The sequence below is a fragment of the Anabrus simplex genome, chromosome 14 (genome assembly GCF_040414725.1).
Source record: "Anabrus simplex isolate iqAnaSimp1 chromosome 14, ASM4041472v1, whole genome shotgun sequence".
Lineage (NCBI taxonomy): Eukaryota > Metazoa > Arthropoda > Insecta > Orthoptera > Tettigoniidae > Anabrus > Anabrus simplex.
Window position 1 is genome coordinate 99,921,668 of NC_090278.1, and position 19,994 is coordinate 99,941,661.

Genomic DNA, 19,994 nt, shown 5'->3' on the forward strand with positions numbered 1-19,994 from the left:
GATGGATCGGTTTTTTGGTATTTTAAGAGTGTTCATTATTTTGATAAAAGTGTCAAAAAGTATTGTAGGTTTTTCGGAGAGATCGTTAAGGTTAAAATTTGGGTTATGGTATTGATCGAGTGAGATGTAGAATTGTTCTGTGAAATCGAGTATGGGGCCTTTGTTTATTATTTCAATGATGTCTATGTCGTTATTCATACCATAAAATTTATGTTTATAATCATGTATATGTTGGCCTATTGCGGAAAATTTTCTGTATTTTATCGCATTTACGTGTTCAGTATATCTAATTTTGAACGATCTACCGGTCTGTCCAAGGTAGGTGCTGAGACAGTCGTTACAGTGAAATCTGTAGACGCCTGATTTGTCAGAAGGGTTAGAGGTATTGATTGAGTTAGAATTGTATAGGATATCTAGATTTCTGTTATTAGTTTTGAAGGAGATGTTAATTTTCTGTTTCTTAAATATATTTGTAATTTTGTGAATATTACGGTTGTAGGTAAAGGTTGAAAAAGATTTTGATTTAGTAGCTTCTTTATTTAGGTTCGATTTTGGGCGATGTCTGAATTTACTGATTATATTTTCTATAAAATTCTTGTTGTATCCATTATGAGCTGCGATATTGCGTATGGTATTTAATTCTTTGTTGAGGTCTGATTTCGACATTGGGACATTAAATGCTCGATGTACTAAGCTATTATAAGTGGCCCGTTTATGGCTTAGGGGGTGAATAGAGTCTTCTTGTATTGTAGTGGCAGTATGTGTAGGTTTTCTGTAGACATTATATTTGAAGGAAGATAGAAGTCTGGTGATAGTGAGATCAAGAAAATTAATAGTATTATTGGCTTCGGATTCCAGTGTAAATTTTATGTCTGTATCAATAGTGTTAAGGTGCGTTAAGGTGGTAGCTGCGTCTGTAGTGCGTTGGTCCATAATAATAAATACATCATCGATATACCTGGACCAAAGATGTATATTGCTAAATGTTATGTTATTGTCAATTTTTGTATGTTCTAAAAAATCTAAGTATATTTCTGCTAAAATGCCGGAGGCTGGGGATCCCATGGCTAGGCCGTCTTGCTTGTATATTGTTTTTATCGAAGGTGAAATAGTTGTTATTGATTAAAAGTTTCAAGATAGACATAAAGTCAGTGATCTCAAGTTGACTAAGTTGACTATGGTTATGCAAATTTTGAGGGATAATTTTAAGAAGTTTTTCTGGTTTAATACTAGTGTACATATTAGTGATATCAAACGAATGTAAAGAGTGGTATGGTTGAAGTGTAAAGTCATCCAGTTGTTTGATAAGTTGTAGTGTATTCTTGATAGATTTTCTAGACTTAAAGGTGTAGTGTCTTAAGAAATTGTTGAGTGAATTGTGCTACTTTGTACAATGGGCTCGGTCTGTAGTTTACTATAGGACGTATCGGGATATTAGGTTTATGTATTTTAGGTTGTGCTTTAACGGTGGGAAGTCCTGGGTTCATTTTAATTAGTTTGCTTTTTTCACTGTCGGTTAAAAGAAATGATGTGTTTTTAAGCGTCTGTTTTAATTGCCGTTGGATAGTTTGTGTAGGATCTTTGTTAATTATTGTAAAAGTGCTGTCTGTGAAAAACATTTTGGTTTTGGATACATATTCTGTTTGATTCATAATAACAGTGGTGTTGCCTTTATCTGCTTTCGTGACGATAGTATGAGTATCTTTAATTTTATTTTTAAGTTGAATGATTTTATTTCTATCTTCGAGTTGAGATTTGGTCATGCTTTGGGTAGGTGATGTAAAGGTTTTCTTAAGCTGTTTGTTGGCTTCGTGTCTGAGTTCATCTTGTATATCATGAGGCATCTTCTTTATCGCTGTTTCCGTTTCTACTATTAGTGTTTTCGCAACATTTAATGGGTTATAATTAGGCCAGTTGTGTTTAGGGCCTTTTGACAAAATAGTGATCTCTTCATCATCAAATGTTGTATTAGATAAATTGATGAAAGGATAGTGAAAGTTAGCTATAGGGTGACTGGCAGTTTTTGGGTTGATCAGGTTATTAGATGGTTTGTTGGTTATGGAAGATCTGTTGAGGAGGGTTTGAAATTTGTTATCTAATGTGGACTGTTTTTGGACAAGCAAAGTGGATAGTTTACTTTCTAAAGAATAATAATAAGAAACATGTTTTACCACATCAATATAAAGTTAACCGTAAAACTAACAAATTATGGCTCAAAAATGAATTGAAATTTCTACATAAGAAAAAATCACTTTTAAACAACCGATTGTATGAAACCCACCTCGAAGTTGCCATGTTGTTATCAGGCGCACAATGGAACATCTTCCAAGAAAAAATTTACAGTAAACTATCCACTTTGCTTGTCCAAAAACAGTCCACATTAGATAACAAATTTCAAACCCTCCTCAACAGATCTTCCATAACCAACAAACCATCTAATAACCTGATCAACCCAAAAACTGCCAGTCACCCTATAGCTAACTTTCACTCTCCTTTCATCAATTTATCTAATACAACATTTGATGATGAAGAGATCACTATTTTGTCAAAAGGCCCTAAACACAACTGGCCTAATTATAACCCATTAAATGTTGCGAAAACACTAATAGTAGAAACGGAAACAGCGATAAAGAAGATGCCTCATGATATACAAGATGAACTCAGACACGAAGCCAACAAACAGCTTAAGAAAACCTTTACATCACCTACCCAAAGCATGACCAAATCTCAACTCGAAGATAGAAATAAAATCATTCAACTTAAAAATAAAATTAAAGATACTCATACTATCGTCACGAAAGCAGATAAAGGCAACACCACTGTTATTATGAATCAAACAGAATATGTATCCAAAACCAAAATGTTTTTCACAGACAGCACTTTTACAATAATTAACAAAGATCCTACACAAACTATCCAACGGCAATTAAAACAGACGCTTAAAAACACATCATTTCTTTTAACCGACAGTGAAAAAAGCAAACTAATTAAAATGAACCCAGGACTTCCCACCGTTAAAGCACAACCTAAAATACATAAACCTAATATCCCGATACGTCCTATAGTAAACTACAGACCGAGCCCATTGTACAAAGTAGCACAATTCACTCAACAATTTCTTAAAAGACACTATACCTTTAAGTCTAGAAAATCTATCAAGAATACACTACAACTTATCAAACAACTGGATGACTTTACACTTCAACCATACCACTCTTTACATTCGTTTGATATCACTAATATGTACACTAGTATTAAACCAGAAAAACTTCTTAAAATTATCCCTCAAAATTTGCATAACCATAGTCAACTTAGTCAACTTGAGATCACTGACTTTATGTCTATCTTGAAACTTTTAATCAATAACAACTATTTCACCTTCGATAAAACAATATACAAGCAAGACGGCCTAGCCATGGGATCCCCAGCCTCCGGCATTTTAGCAGAAATATACTTAGATTTTTTAGAACATACAAAAATTGACAATAACATAACATTTAGCAATATACATCTTTGGTCCAGGTATATCGATGATGTATTTATTATTATGGACCAACGCACTACAGACGCAGCTACCACCTTAACGCACCTTAACACTATTGATACAGACATAAAATTTACACTGGAATCCGAAGCCAATAATACTATTAATTTTCTTGATCTCACTATCACCAGACTTCTATCTTCCTTCAAATATAATGTCTACAGAAAACCTACACATACTGCCACTACAATACAAGAAGACTCTATTCACCCCCTAAGCCATAAACGGGCCACTTATAATAGCTTAGTACATCGAGCATTTAATGTCCCAATGTCGAAATCAGACCTCAACAAAGAATTAAATACCATACGCAATATCGCAGCTCATAATGGATACAACAAGAATTTTATAGAAAATATAATCAGTAAATTCAGACATCGCCCAAAATCGAACCTAATTAAAGAAGCTACTAAATCGAAATCTTTTTCAACCTTTACCTACAACCGTAATATTCACAAAATTACAAATATATTTAAGAAACAGAAAATTAACATCTCCTTCAAAACTAATAACAGAAATCTAGATATCCTATACAATTCTAACTCAATCAATACCTCTAACCCTTCTGACAAATCAGGCGTCTACAGATTTCACTGTAACGACTGTCTCAGCACCTACCTTGGACAGACCGGTAGATCGTTCAAAATTAGATATACTGAACACGTAAATGCGATAAAATACAGAAAATTTTCCGCAATAGGCCAACATATACATGATTATAAACATAAATTTTATGGTATGAATAACGACATAGACATCATTGAAATAATAAACAAAGGCCCCATACTCGATTTCACAGAACAATTCTACATCTCACTCGATCAATACCATAACCCAAATTTTAACCTTAACGATCTCTCCGAAAAACCTACAATACTTTTTGACACTTTTATCAAAATAATGAACACTCTTAAAATACCAAAAAACCGATCCATCTTCAAAACAATACACAACACGCTTACATATTTCCCCTACCATCGCACGCGCCCACCTGATCACAGTCCCGCCTCTACCGCGTTGCCTCCTTCCCCTAACTCAGTAACTCCGCCCCTCCCTGCTCCCTTCTAGGCCTCGTCTCTCCTCAGCCTGTCAGTTCCACTACGTTCCGTCTACCATCAACTTGGCACCTGAGGTGAGTTTCTCATTCACCAATACTTCGCGAAATTTAACTCCCTTTCGTTTCTTAAATACGGTAACTTTATATCGCGTTTTATTTCTTATAGGTTCCGACTTGGATCAGGATCCCTTCTAGTCAATTTATGTAATCACAACCTACAACATAAGATCTACAAGCACCATTTTAGCCAGGACCCTTGTTACTTCTCAGCAAGATGATATACAACCACATGTCGACATGCATAATTGTTTAATAGGACTCGCTGATCATCTACATCAACAAGCAGTGACCCATTCAAATTGTTCATTTCTACTTATATTGATATTTTACATAATTATCTGCTCCTCAAGTCCAAGTTGTAGCTTCAGCTGAACTTTACCATATATTTTAAGTGGAACACCATTAACTAAATGTTTTATCAACTTTTAACTTGTCACACATGGCTATATGTCCCGAGTGTTAAAAATACCAAACTAAGCCTACAAACATATTACTATAACCTCAGCTGAACTGTATCACATATTCTAAGTGGAACACCATTTAACTAAATGTTTGAACACTTTAACTTGTCAAACATAGCTATATGTCTTGAGTGCCAAAACTCCATAGATTTACACCTATAAACATCTCTGCTATAGCTATAATATAACAGCAGGTTTTTAACACGTTATTTTAATTAGAAATTTTATAAGTGTACACCCTACAGGACTATGATTTTTCTTAAATCGTGATTTTTTACCTGGACATGTTCACACCTTTTTGTAGATAGATAATGTATAATTTTATATTCACTGTTATATCATACCTGAAGTATTGTAAGGTTTATTGTCCTCGATTAATTGTTCTTGGCTGATGATGACAGGTACACTGTCGAAACCGGTCCCGAGTGTATAAAAATGTGAAGGTTTAACTGTAACGTAAAACTGTCACATAATATAATGTATTGAAAAGGTGGAACTTATTGTACTTTTCTTTGATGTGAATTCTGCTTCAATACAGAACCTAAATATGAAGTTCTTAACTTTAAATGACAAATAAAAGTTGCTGACTTAATGAAACACTGTGCTGGGCAGTGTAGTGAGACCGTCAATATCGTGGATTAAAAAGTGTGTAATATCTGTAATGAGAAAAAGAACTGTGAGTGGATGAAAAACAAGTCAAAATATTGTGCGAAAAGAAAACTCGGTCGACTTACTAATAAAAGTTGTCGCCTCGAGTGGAACCGACCTTGTCAGTCTCAAGTCACATTGACAACTAAGCTTACCGTGTATCTGTGCTGATGCAGTTGGGGTGGGGGGCGAAGGGGGAGGAAAGAGGTGAGTCAGTCACGGGAAGGGGATGTTGATTAGGGTGCCATATACTTGAAGGACACTAGGTTCGGGGCCCTGACCTAACTTTATGCTAAGATTTCGGCTGATGATGCTTACGACAGTTAAGCGAAACATGTCCCATCTTACAACGCCTGTTGTAATGTTTATATCCTAAATATAAGGAAAGATAAGTATTGGAAAGGTGGTATTAACTATTATTCTTATTTTAATGTTCATAATCGTTTTTATTAATAAATTGTTCACAGATGAGCGGGACAAAGGTTTCCAATAATACATTTTTCTTCTTGTTTATTTCATTTAGGTTGTGCACGCGATTGTTATATTGTACTTCAGGGCATTGAGGTGTTCGGAGTATCTTATATTGAAGTATGTTGAAAAAAACATAAAGTGATAACCGTCAATGCGGAATGAGATTTATAACTTGCAATTAGTTAAATGTAACAAAAACTTTTCAGTCTGTCAAATACACAGCACCAACAATATAAATTACAACAGTATTACATCTTAATGACGTCTTTATTTTCCTCCAGATCTACAGTACTTACTACCATTATTGATCCGTTAATGGAGAAAAATAATGCCTAACCCAGACGAGCTCCCCCCCCACACACACACTCTCTCTCTCTCTCTCTCTCTCTCTCTCTCTCTAAATTCTCATACAATACGTTGCACCTGCTGACAAATGGCCCACGGACAACTCCCTCCAGGAGAACCGATAGCCATGTTGGTACAGCAATTAGATGAAAGAATGACAAAAAGGCAGAATTAAAATGGCAAAATTAAAACGAAATAATGCACTACGGCACACCGGCACCCTGGCGCAAGGCCACCCATATGGAGGACAATACCCCCCTTCACCTCTCCTGACTGACACAGCAAGTCATAACATAACACACCTACCTCTCCTCACAGACATCATGTTACGTCACTGCTGAGTTTGTGTCCTACATTATCTTCAAGTTTCTACCTTGTGCATTGTTCTGCTTTCATGTTACCTCTGATTACTCACTATTCCATCATTATCTAACTTCTTGCCATATTACCAAACCCATAGTTTATCAACTTTGCGTCACTAGCTCCCTTTATTAACCATAATCACATATCAATTTATACCACCATCCAACTTATTACCAACTAAATAAATTTATCATACTTGACTCCCAACTTTACCAACTGAACATCTACGAATACCAATCCTAATCTCACATTGATTTCGACTCTTCTACTCAATTACTATATACCATCAACTCTCTCACATTCAATTATCCATACATCTTTGACCCTTCTCATTCTTATCAACAATCACTCAAAAATACCAACTCATATAATTCAAATCTACTTGTCTATCATCACTCCCATCAAAATCACACTTAATCACTATGTAATCTCCCTTCTGTGTACAACATTCATTTCAAATACAGTTAGCAACAATCACACTGAACCACTGAACAATCACACTCCACATTCACTCAAATTACCATACCCATCTTGTATAATTTCATATCTACAACCACAACCTTTCATACCGATACACCATTAACTTGCTAAAAGTATATTCACTTAAAATACCGTACCCTTCTCAACCATCATTAGCTTGCCATTCAAACATATACAACCATAATCACATATTGATTTCACTACATACCACCAATTCAACCTCTTATTCCACATCTTTCTAACCATCATTTTTCCTCATAAACACGTATTACTTCCTCCCACCACTCCAGTTACATTCACCCAACACTTCTACGACATACATTCAATTATTTAAACATCTTTGGCCACACTCACTCTTAGCAACAATCACTCAAAATACCGACACATACCAACAAATCAACCTCTTATACCAATAACAACCCCACTCCGTCACCTTCCAACTTATACTTGATTAACAATTAACTTATTAACTTATAATTCAAACCTACTTAAGTATAACTGGGCCTCAAAAACATCCTTAATCATTAAATTCACTATACATTTCAAAGAAGCCCAGTAACAAGCACATTCCACCACCTACCAATTTTTACATACTCTTTACAAACCAGACCCTATTTCATAATTTACAATCACTCCAGATAACACCCGGCCAACTCCACTCTCCTTGCAGCTAAATCCTTAAATCTGCTTAGCTATAATCACCCCTAACAAAATCACAATTCACAACTAAATTCACTATACATTTTAAATCCAATTCACCCTACATATCAAATCCTCACAGTCACTATAACTTACTCCTCCTTAACCAACTGAACCTTCGTACCTTATATTACCACCAAATCTTCGTCCACTATTCCCTTTACTTGACCTTTTACTTCTTGTTACTATGCTCCCATCATTTTATTTTCATTCCCCACAGATCCCGTAAGCTCCTGCTCCTCCCTTATTGCCTAACCATTTGTTCACTGTGTTCACCTCTTCCCTGGCTGTGTCCATAGCTGCTTCTCTAAACATTTGTATTCTCACACTGTTGCCCACTGCTCTTTCCTTATCACTATGCACGACCACTCTTTCACTATGTGCGTCTCCCTGCCTTTCTTAACTCGGCTTCCTGTTTTCCTTTGCTCTTTCCTTGTCATCATGTCCGTCTTCTCCGACCTTGCTTTCTAAAACTTTCCTTTATTCCACACTCTTCCCCACCACTTCTTGCTTCCAATTCTCTTCTAATTCCCATAATATTGTCACTGTCCACAATCTGGTCCATTGGCCATTGGTTACCACTAATTCCTGACCTCCAATGTGAGCTCTTAATCCTTGAAGTCTGGCCCTTATTAAATGTTTCTGAAGGTTTTTACATTCCTCATCCCTTCTCTTCCCATGTCCTTCTTCATCCAAATTTTTGTACTCTTGTTTCTTATCACTATTTCTGCAATCAGGGAGGATAACTACTTCACTTTTATCGGCCTGTTACCCTGTGCTTTACCTATCCTTTCCATATTGTCTGTGTCCACTTCACTGAAGTTAATTTTTTGGATGACTTCCACAACTTTGTAAATTGTCATCACTTTGTCCTCTCCTTTTTTTTCTTCCAGCACACCTTATACAAATAAGCATTTCTTCCTGCGTTCCTGGGTACTGTCCTCTATTTCTGCCTACAGCTCATCACCTCTTCTTCCATATTCCTTATTTTCTCTGAGTGACAATTTCCCTCTCATTGTTCCCCATTTTGGTTGTTATTTCGTCTGTCTTTCCCTGAATACATTGCCTCATATTTTCAAACTCTTTCACTTGTTCCTGAATCATAATTTTTATCTGTTCAAATGTGCATACTTCTTCCACAACCTCCTTTACTACCCTCCTTATGACCTCCACATCTTCCCAGCTCATGTTGCCACTGGAAGTCAGGCTGGGGTTTAGTTCAACGCCCCCTATAACTAGCAGTACCATAATCACGGCTACTGCCAATATAATCTCACCCTTCCATCTTACTTCCACTTTGTCTTCTCTTTCGGCTGTGCCCTTCTTCCTTCTCCCCTGCTATCTTCCAATAACTACCCGATACTACTCCACACCGATCATCTTCTTCACTCTTGCACTTACCGCTCACACTCCACTCCCGCTCTACCAGCACACTCGACTCAGAATATCTGCACACTATGTAAGCTTAGGCTAGACTGTCTTATAACACTACAAACACCATTTTACAAAGAATGACATGTTTCATTCTACAAGAACATCCTCAGATTCTAACAAATCACTTAAACATGCTTAAATATGTACAGTATTGTTTACATTGCATAAACGTGTCAATGATAGAGAGTTTAGTCTTTACTGGATCATATCCCTAACACTAAATAGTGTGTATAGTGTTATAATTTATATTTTTGTTGCAGTGTGTTTGACAGACTGAAAAGTTTTTACATCAGTGTTGGAGGATGCTGACAGAACAAGAAGAGGAGATAGATGAAAAAGGTGATATGACATATTTGTATGTATGTTAATGAACCATAACTGACAATTTTCACTAATCATCTTTAACATTAAATTCTGCATTCAGGAATAAACATTTCTTTTATCAACTCCCAGAAATTGAATGATACCAATTTACAATAAATACTTCATGTATGTGCAGAGGAAATGAAAAGTAGATTACCCAAGAACAGCCGAACTCAACCTTTTCCCTATGATCATAACAGTCGAATTTTCAGAAAGTATGGATTTAAATGGCCGAGTTTCAGTTGAAGCAGGGGGAACTTCAATGTTGACTATCCTGCTGAGGCACTGGTAATATTTGTTGAATTCAGAATTTTTATTTTTTTGCAATACATCTACCACTCAATCAAATTAGTCTTTTTAAGCTATGTTGAGAATATAAGTTCCTCCGTCATTCCTATCTACGTACGTTAAATTCAACATCTGTTTGTATTGGTGTTCAGTTATAACTTGAGAACTGCTGTAGTTTTTGCTTATTGCCTTGACGATATTCTGCCAAATGTTTGTGTGCATTAAATGTTGAACTGTGGTGGAAAGAAGCCAAGTGGTAATGGTTTTGCAAAACAAACCATGTGAACACTTTCCTGGCTTATGCTGCCTAAACCATTAAAGAGATCCACGAACTATATGGGCAGGAATTGCAGATGCTCAACACTGCCAAAGTTTATTCAAAACCAATTAGTGGAGAGAATTTCCTAATAAGTGCATAAAATCATAGAAAGACTAAACAAGGATTTATCCAAAACACTATTCATTTCCTTTTTCTCTCTCTTCTAAGATTCTTTATATCTGTCCAGAAAGGTTTCCCCTGCCGCCTGACCTAGCCTTTCCCGGTTGTTACTGTAATCTTTCCATGACTTCCTGCATTCAACAACTATTTGTTTCACTCTGTTCCATCTGCATTAGTCCTGATACGCATTCTTTTTAAGTTTCCAAGCTGCCCTCACTTCATCATTTCAACAAGATGTTCATTATTTCCCATCCTTACACAACTTTCCAGCATTCTGTTGCTGCTTCTACTACAAGATCTCTGTATGCCTGCCACCCATTCTCATTCTATATCCTGAACCTTAATACTATCTATTGTTTGGAACATTTCACTCATCACATCCATGTACTTATAACTTCCTCGCCCTGGAAATTTTCTAGCCTTAATAATTTATAATGGTTTGAGACCAAGAGTGGAGTTCAACAAGGAAGTGCACTGTCCTCACTACTGTTCATCGCTGTTATGGACAATATAATGAAGAACATCAAGGAAAATGCAGTGACCTTTGATGATGATGTGATTTGGGGTGAAACAGAAGAGGAAGTACAGACCAGACTCAACGGGTGGAAATCCCAGTTCCAGGAATATAACCTCAACATCAGCGAGACCAAGACAGTGGTGATGGGCATCTAGCAAGCGTAAAACTAGGAAACCATCAGCTAGAGTGTGTGGATAGTTTTCCTCACCTTGGAAGTGTAACCTCCAGTGATAATTTGGTCAGAAGGGAAATTACAGAGTGCAAAAGGGATCCGAATTCTACCAACAAGTAAGAACACTTATGGGATGACACGATTCCAAAACCGGCCAAACTGATGATGTTTAACAGCTATAATATTGACCTATGGGATTGAAGCATGCACCATCACAAAAAGAGATTCAAAAGACTGCAAGCATCAGGGATGAAATTTCTTAGATCCACCATCGAGAAGAGCAAGATGGACAACTTAAGAAATGAGGAGGTGAGGAAAGAAGCTGGAATAAAGACAAACCTATTAGACCGAATCGGCACATCCAGACTACGGTGGTACAGGCATGTGACGAGGATGGAGCCTACAAGAACAACTAGAATAAATTTGGAAAGACAGGTGGAGGGGAAAAGACCTGCAGGAAGACCTAAAACCCGATGGATGGACGGTGGATGTCAAGTTGTATATGGACAGGAAGAAGTGGAAGAGGCTCATTAACAGTACCCGGGAAACCGGAACTGTACAATGATGATAAATAATTTATCATACCAATATAGTTGGTCCGGTATTGGGCGTTACAAATTTTCCAGCTAACTCATTCCTGGTAGTCAGCATTTTGCCCCGCTAATTTGGGCTCATTGGTAAATGTACTCTTCCTGTCATCAACCTCATCAGACAAATGAATGAGATGAAATGAATGATGGAATGATGCAACATTATGACAATTGGAGAGGGTGAAACCTGATGCTGGTACATAGCCTGCCTCTGTCAAATAGTACCAGTTTGAGTTCCACTGGCCGAAATAATGTCACCATCAGAATGTTGGCCAGGGTGGTACGAAAGGTGGTGAAGAAACACGGCACAAGGTTTGGACACATGCGCAAATCAAAAATGTTCTATTTACCAACTGATGAGCCCAAATTACATATTGGGGTGAAACGCTGGCAACTGGGAATGAATAAGCTGGAAAATTTATAATGTCCAATAACGGACCAACTATATTGGTATTACAAATTTACTCATTTGGGACAAATATTTCAGGTTCCCTATGGAAATTAACATCTATATCATCCTTAATAATTTGCAGACAGATTTCACATTTATTGACATTGAGAAAGCTTTTCTGACAGTGTGGCCTGACACTTGGTATGAGGCACATTAAGGAAAAAACAAATTAACAGAGCGGAAGTACACATGATAAAAACTCTGTACAAAAATTGTGTTAGTAGTGTGAAGACTAGTATAGGAAAACCAAAATGGTTTAAAGTTGAAACTGGTCTGTACTATCCCCCATACTATTCATCATAGTCATGGATGAAATTCATAAGAACATTAAACAGAGATTGGGAAGACAGGCAACAAAAGCCATTGTTTGCAGATGATGTAGTGATATGGGGCGAGGATGAAACGGAAGTGCCAAAACAAGTACATGTATGGAATCGAAAGATAGAAAAATTTGGGATAAAAGTAAGCACAGAGAAAAGTAAAACAATAGTGATGACAAGGGGAAGGAAGGAAGAGGAAAGATAAAACTGAACGGTAAAATTCTGGAAGTGGTTAAAAGTTTCAAGTATTTGGAAGTGTGATCACAGAAGATGGAAAGATAACGAAGGAAATTGGAAAAAGAATACGAGCAAACAGCTTCTACCAGAGTGTAAGAGGTATTTTGTGGAACCAAGATGTCCTGAAGAAATATAAGAAAGTATCATATTCAACCTATTATGAACCCATACTAACCTATGCAGCTGGATCGTGGACTACAACAAAACTAGAGGAGAGTAGAATATGGGCAGCGGAGATGAAATTCCTAAGAGGTATCCAAGGTAAGACCAGAAAGGATAGAATTAGAAATGAAGAGATGAAGAAAAGGACAGAAATCTTGAAACTTCAAGACACAATTGAAACAACAAAGCTAAAGTGGTATGGGCATATGATGAGAATGGGAGAAAAGAGTGCCCTTTTTCAGAGAAGTTAACAGGAAAGAGACCACGAGGAAGAAACCGAAAGAGGTGGATAGATTCAATGTGGGAGTGCATAGAGAAGAGGGGAGGAAAACCAGAAGATGTACGTAAAAAAGGAGAAGTGATGGAGAGACAGGCGACGATGGAGGTCCTTGATTCACAACCCGACCTAAGAAGCTGGAAACGAGAAATGAATAATGATTTCACTTTCTCTATCCTAGGTCCAGTGATACAGATTAAATAGGGGTCTGTATCATCAAAAGGAAACTTCGAACAAAAAGAAGCAGCCCACCTGGTGGCCAGGATTATTAAAGTATGACACCGTGGTTAGCCAGTTTGAGTTCTATTGGTTGAAAAAATGTCACCATAAGAATGTTGGGCAGCGTGGTGGCGGTGTAGTGTGACAAAAGCCTCGATTCAATTCCAAACCCGTCTGCAGTATTCATATGGAGTGATGGTGATTCATATGTCAGATGGTCACGTTAAGCCTTGGTACTATTCAACAGAGGCAGGCTATGTACCAGCACCAGGTTTAACCCTCTTCCTTTCTATCACGTCGCTTTATTCATTTCATCTCATTAATTCGTCTGATGAGGCTAATGTCAGGAAGAATATCCAGTCGTAAAAGCTCTCTACGAAGATTTATTTCATTTCAGACCAGACACCCAGAGAAACGGGACAAGGTTTGGACACGTGCAAATCAAAAAGAAATTCCCACTGATGAGCCAAAAGGAGAAAGTACAAAATCATCACTGCACCACACCTAGCAAAGGATTCTATGAAAAGACAAGGACAAAAGCTTATCTCTGTGACACGGGAATGCTCTGAAAGAGCTTAAAGAAACAAAACTGCAGTATGAGGAGTAATAACACAAAGAAAACCTAACAATGTGCTCTTAAAGTGGTGGACATGAATTAAAACATTTGTAGCAGTTTTACCATCTAAAATGATAGTGTTCTTTTAGGCGTAGACACAAGCTTGCATTTACAGTTTTAAACTTCCCTCTCAACACCTATAGCATGTTTCACTTGGGAGCACTCATTGGTAGTTTGCACTACTCACTCTATATTCAATTCTACTCATGCAGATGCTTTATTTCGTCAACAGATGATTCTTGAAATGATTACACCAATAACTAGCAATAGGAAATGCTCCATAAATAAAAAATCAGGCATGTAATAAAGATTAACACAACAGTTAAACTATCAATGTATTTTCGTAGTCTGAGAACCAAGATGAGACATCCTGAACCATAACGTGTGGGATATGGAGAAAGCTGGATATATGGGTTTTACACAACACAAGAAATAGATCACCTTGGTGTACTGCTCAACGTTGTGAGGGCTGAGGACGAGGTCTTTGCCTCCACGCCTCATCTCTATGTTGGCATGTCCCGGCAGAGTAAAGTCAAGCCCCAGATCCTGCAGAGGACAGCCATCCAGGTTGAGCCGCTCTACCATCTCCTTGCACTGGACCGGACTGAGCTCAGGGTCTCTCTCCAGTTTGTCCTTCAGACGGGCCACGCTCTGCAGTCGACGCAGCGTGCGATGGACGTCCGGACATACGTGTGCCAGGTCTGCCAGTTCCAGAGTGCTCTCCTGGCCCAGCAACCACTGGTAGAACACCACGCTGAAGGGTAGGTCGAGCTGTGGAGCCAAAAGATATCCATGTTTCAAGTTTTGTGAACATAAGCATTATCAAGAAATTACACTGTTGTCACATGTATCCACAATATTGGAGACAATAATAGAAAGGAGGATAAGAGGAAGTGTATAAAGAAATTTAGTAGTAGTACAGTATCGATTTTGACAGGGCATGAGATTACTGATGGAAAAACAGTGGGAATACGGAAAAGATCTGGCGAGTGTATTCCTTGATCTAGGAAAGGCATACGATAGTATTTATATTGAAAAGGTGTGGGTAACCCTGGAAAGAAGAGGATGTGGAAGGCAATCAAGGGAACTAGTGAAAGCAATGTATAAGAATTGTCCAGACTCCAGTGGGGAGAACAGATTGGTTTAGAAACCAAACTGGATTGTCTCCACTTATATTCATAATGGTTATGGAAGAAATTCCAAAGGAAACAAAGGCAAGATACCAAGGGGATTTGAAAATGTTGTTTGCAGATGACATAGTGATCTGGAGAGTCAACAATACACAAGTGCAAATCCAACTAGAGGCTTTAAATGACTACTGAGAAATATGGTATGAAAATCAGTGTGGAGAAGAGCAAAGCAGTGGTGATGACAAGAGGAGAAAGAGAAGGAATCACTAGTATCAGGGAACAACCTTGAGGTTGTTGAATAATTCAAATATCTGGGAAGTGAAATAATACAAGATTGGGTAAGGAGATCAGCAAAAGGGTACAAGCGGGAAGTACGTTCCACCAGAATGTAAGGAGCCTGGTGTGGAACAGAGAAGTTCCTATGAAATGTAAAGAGATAATGTACAAGATGTATTACCATATTTACTCGCGTATTAGACCTCTCTTTTCTCCACATTTACAGCCAAAAATAGTAAAGGGAGGTACAGTATGCTATAACCTCAAAATTTTGTGCAGCAAACACATGACTTCTAGATTACAAAGAGCTAAAATTGTATGTGTAAACATTCTATACGTACTATTATTTAACAAACTTAGATTGTATTTAAGTTACACTGGCTATCTTCGTTGAAAGGCAATATTTCTAAACGTAAAAAGACGATAAATGGTGAACACGAGTTTTAGGCCTACGGTACATACAAAAGTCCATTTTAGATACTCATATCACGTCATTTGTTACATCTCATTAATTCCTCTGATGAGGTTGACGTCAGGAAGGGCACACGGCCGTAGAAACTCACTACGAAGATTAGTCTCACTTCATACTCGATCCCGTAGAAAGGGATAAGGGTACCATGTTATCATATAATTAAATATTGATACAAAATAACTTAATGGCCAGTCATTTGTCAGTCAGCAGTAGGCCTAGCACACAGTAAACCTGATCACTGCTTTACTTTGAATTATTGCCGTACGCTGCCAACTTCCCTACCTTGCTACCGGCGTGTTGGCATTTAAGCGACGTCATCTTCACGGCTATCTCTCGCCAGTCGCGTCAGCCATGGACTGCAATCAAGAGCATATGAGGTCCCGTCCTTTTGAACCTTTTAAAAATAATTTCGTTCCCGACTATAGAGTCTAAACAGTGTAAATCTATTCCCAGATGGTCTCTGATATTCCCAGTTGGTGTATATGCAGCAGAAGCCACTCCTTCCGAATAAAGAAGTGCTGTAGAAGGCATACCAAACCATCAGCTGATAGCTAGCATATGTTACGAGTTGTACTTCTGAATGTAATACATAGTAACTGGAAACATTCTTTTGATAACTGCGGCTGTTGAAACACAAACCTAATTTTTAAGTACATTTCATGCTTGTTCTTTACATTTATCACATCAGGATTTGCGTAAACAGCTGTCCATGATATCAGACCACATTGTTTAGGTTAGGTAAATTATCGCCCTGATATTGCCATAGACGATAGTGCCAAAAGGTTGACGGAAAAAATAAAAATAAATAACAGGAAAATATACCGCATTTATGGATATCTACAGGTGTGGCGGTAATTCGTTTTATTATCATAATGTTTAATTTTGTACGTTCATCGTCTCTTATTAATGCATACCCTAGTATGTTTTGTTTGGCGTCTCCGAAAATCGTTTAAACTACATGGGGGGACATAAAATTATTATTATTATTATTATTATTATTATTATTATTATTATTATTATTATTTGTTAGGTACGCTTGCGAGTAAAACAATCATTTTAATTGGATAGCTTTTATCACGTTTTAAACTTACTTCTCTCCAAATATATACCTATGTTGGCCAGAGTTACGGGAAATTAAATGACCACTTTGTTAATGATTCGCTTGCTGTATAAATAGCAACAACCGCGAATAATTCTCAACTAAAGGAAACTTGTTTCCTCATCCTGAGGTGGTACAGCTCTTTTTAGACACACCCCCAGTGGAGGGGAGTTACATGTACCGCTTTTACCGCATATCAACCCTCCTGCCATTCGTAAATCTCTGGCAGTACAGTACCAGGAATCTAAGTCAGACCCCCAAAAAGAGCAACTAATTGTGCTAACCATGCTTGCAATGTGCGGGTTGGACATGAAGGTAGGCCTATTCACCTATTTTTGCAACGTCATCAGTGCAGCAGTACACCTACGCTACAGAGGCAGACATTTCGTAACTGCGAAACACAGATGTACCGCATGGATTCCACGCGTTTTCATTGCTTAGGTCGTACGGACGAAACTATTCACAAATTTGTGCGATGTCAACAGAGTTGCAATAAAACTTGTACCCGCTTCGAAGCAGAATCGTCATTCTCTGGCGAATTACGTTGGGGGGGGGGGGGGTCTTATAGGCAAGATTTATTTTTTCATTTTGTCTCGAAAAGCCGGGGGGAGGGGGGGTCCTAACACGCGAGTAAATACGGTATACCACTATATTAACGTATGCATCAGAGACGCGGACTTTGACAGCAAGAAATGAGAGAATAATTCAGGCCAGGCCGATACATGAAAATTTATTATATTTGACTGCGCTGATGTGTTCCAAATATCTTATATTAAAGCTTCTACCAGTTTGCCCTACATAAGAAGAAATATTAGTTCAGGAGATGCATTCAAGCCTGTAAACACCTGATTTCGCCTACCTGTTGACCTTGCTGATGTGTGATGTGTTATGTACAATGTGTGTACTGTTATTATTGGTTTTGAATGCTATTTTTACGCCTTTTTTCTTGAAAATATTTTTATTCAGATTATTTTCAATGATTAAAAAAAATAGTCATTTGATTAAATTAGAGATTCAAGACTTTATTACGTTACTAAATTGGTCGTAACCAACAACTTTTTCATGTTCAATGGCATCATCTACCAACAGAACGGTCTGGCAATGAGTTCACCGGCCTCAGGTATTCTTGCGGAAATTTAGTTCGACTTCCTTGAGAACACTAAAATCAACAACAAATTTGATATCCTCTACTGGGCCAGGTATGTTGATGATGTTATAAATGAAAAATTAACAGGTGCCCCTACCACCCTTCCATGGACTAAATAGCATCGACTCTCATATCAAATTTACCCTGGAATCAGAAACAGATCAAAAGATCAACTTTCTAGATCTTACCATTGTAAGACATCCAGATTCTTTAACCTATAAATTTGATAGAAAACCCACCCAATCCACAGTTACTATTCATCAAGATTCAACTCACCCCCAACCTCACAAAAGACCAACATATAATAGCCTAGTTCACCGAGCATTCAACATACCCAGGACCACGAAAGATCTTTCCATTGAATTGAATACTATTCGTGGTGTAGCAAAATTCAGTGGCCACTTCATAGAAAGTATTATCAATAAACATAAATTTCGTCCCAAAACAACACATCCTAAATACGAATCCTTTTCTACTTTCACTTTTAATAACGAAATTCATAAATTTACTAAAATTTTGAAGAAAAAAGGCATAAAAATAGCATTTAAAACCAATAACAACAGTTCACACATCAACAAGGTCAACAGGTAGGCAAAATCAGGTGTTTACAGGCTTAAATGCAACTCCTGAACTAATATTTCTTATGTAGGGCAAACTGGTAGAAGTTTTGAAGATAAATATCGCCTAGACAATATTTCCGTCCATGGTGTTGTATGTCCGGCGCTCACTTCTCGCTCCACCAGCCAGCTGCACGCGCGCCTGTGTATCATTCTGCTAGCTTCGACGCGCAGCCCTCAGTGCGCGTGCCCGACCATCGAGTGTAATATAAATAGGAGCTCCCTGCCTGCTCAATAGCCCACTTGCCCCGGTGTCCAGCTCCAGAATACACCCTACGTCGAGCACGGAGGCTACTCCTCTTGAAAATGTGCTTCGACCAGGTGGACTGAATTTCTGGCAGCACGAGGTTTCACCTCTGGTCACCGTTCCTTTTCCTGTTTCCGCTGCCTATGTTCCGTAATTCTTTTACAAGCCATTGTCATTCCCTAATTTACGCAAGCTCCCTTAGTTTCGCTAGGTGGAATTTCTTCAATCAATTGAACTTGCTTTTTAGGAATTCAGGCACTTCAACAAACAAGGACTCTCAAAGACATTCATGTTAGTGTGCCAGATAGTTTTCGACTATCAACGTGTCAATTCACAGAGACTATCTTTTCAAGATAGAAGTGTATATAAAGACTGTAAACCTGTACATATTGTATAAAGACAGACTTTTCTCAAGATTCAATATTCCTTTTTGCTTCAAAATAAATTTCAGTTATTTATGTAAATATCATAAAGTGAAGCAATAAAAGTTGTGTTATGTAAATTTCAACCTTGGTTACAACACATGGACTCATCGGAGCTTGAGGCACAATCCCTAAATTTCTTGTACAGCAATGGGATTCTCTCGGCCTCAGGCGGACACGATTTCACGACATCGCTATCGCCACAATACGAGGTTCAGTGACCATACTCGGTAATCATCTATATAACATTTCAACAACAATATTGCAAATTTATTCCTGAGCCTTGTGATTTTTCTACCTGGCACACTAGCAAAGTCAACAGTAACTTAGAAAACAAAATACCGTGTAGTCGACATACTTTGTCCTTGTGG

At 37.8% G+C, this 19,994-nt stretch overlaps 1 protein-coding gene across 17 annotated transcripts in view; it reads right to left on the reverse strand.

The window, feature by feature from the left end:
* Positions 1-19,994, reverse strand: part of ctrip (E3 ubiquitin-protein ligase ctrip) — a 322,022-nt gene that overhangs the window by 39,648 nt on the left and 262,380 nt on the right. For all 17 annotated transcript variants that reach the window (XM_067157963.2, XM_067157962.2, XM_067157961.2 and 14 more), the window contains one exon: positions 14,655-14,984. In XM_067157963.2, coding sequence (XP_067014064.2) covers positions 14,655-14,984 — 330 coding nt within the window. The remainder of the gene's footprint in view (positions 1-14,654; positions 14,985-19,994) is intronic.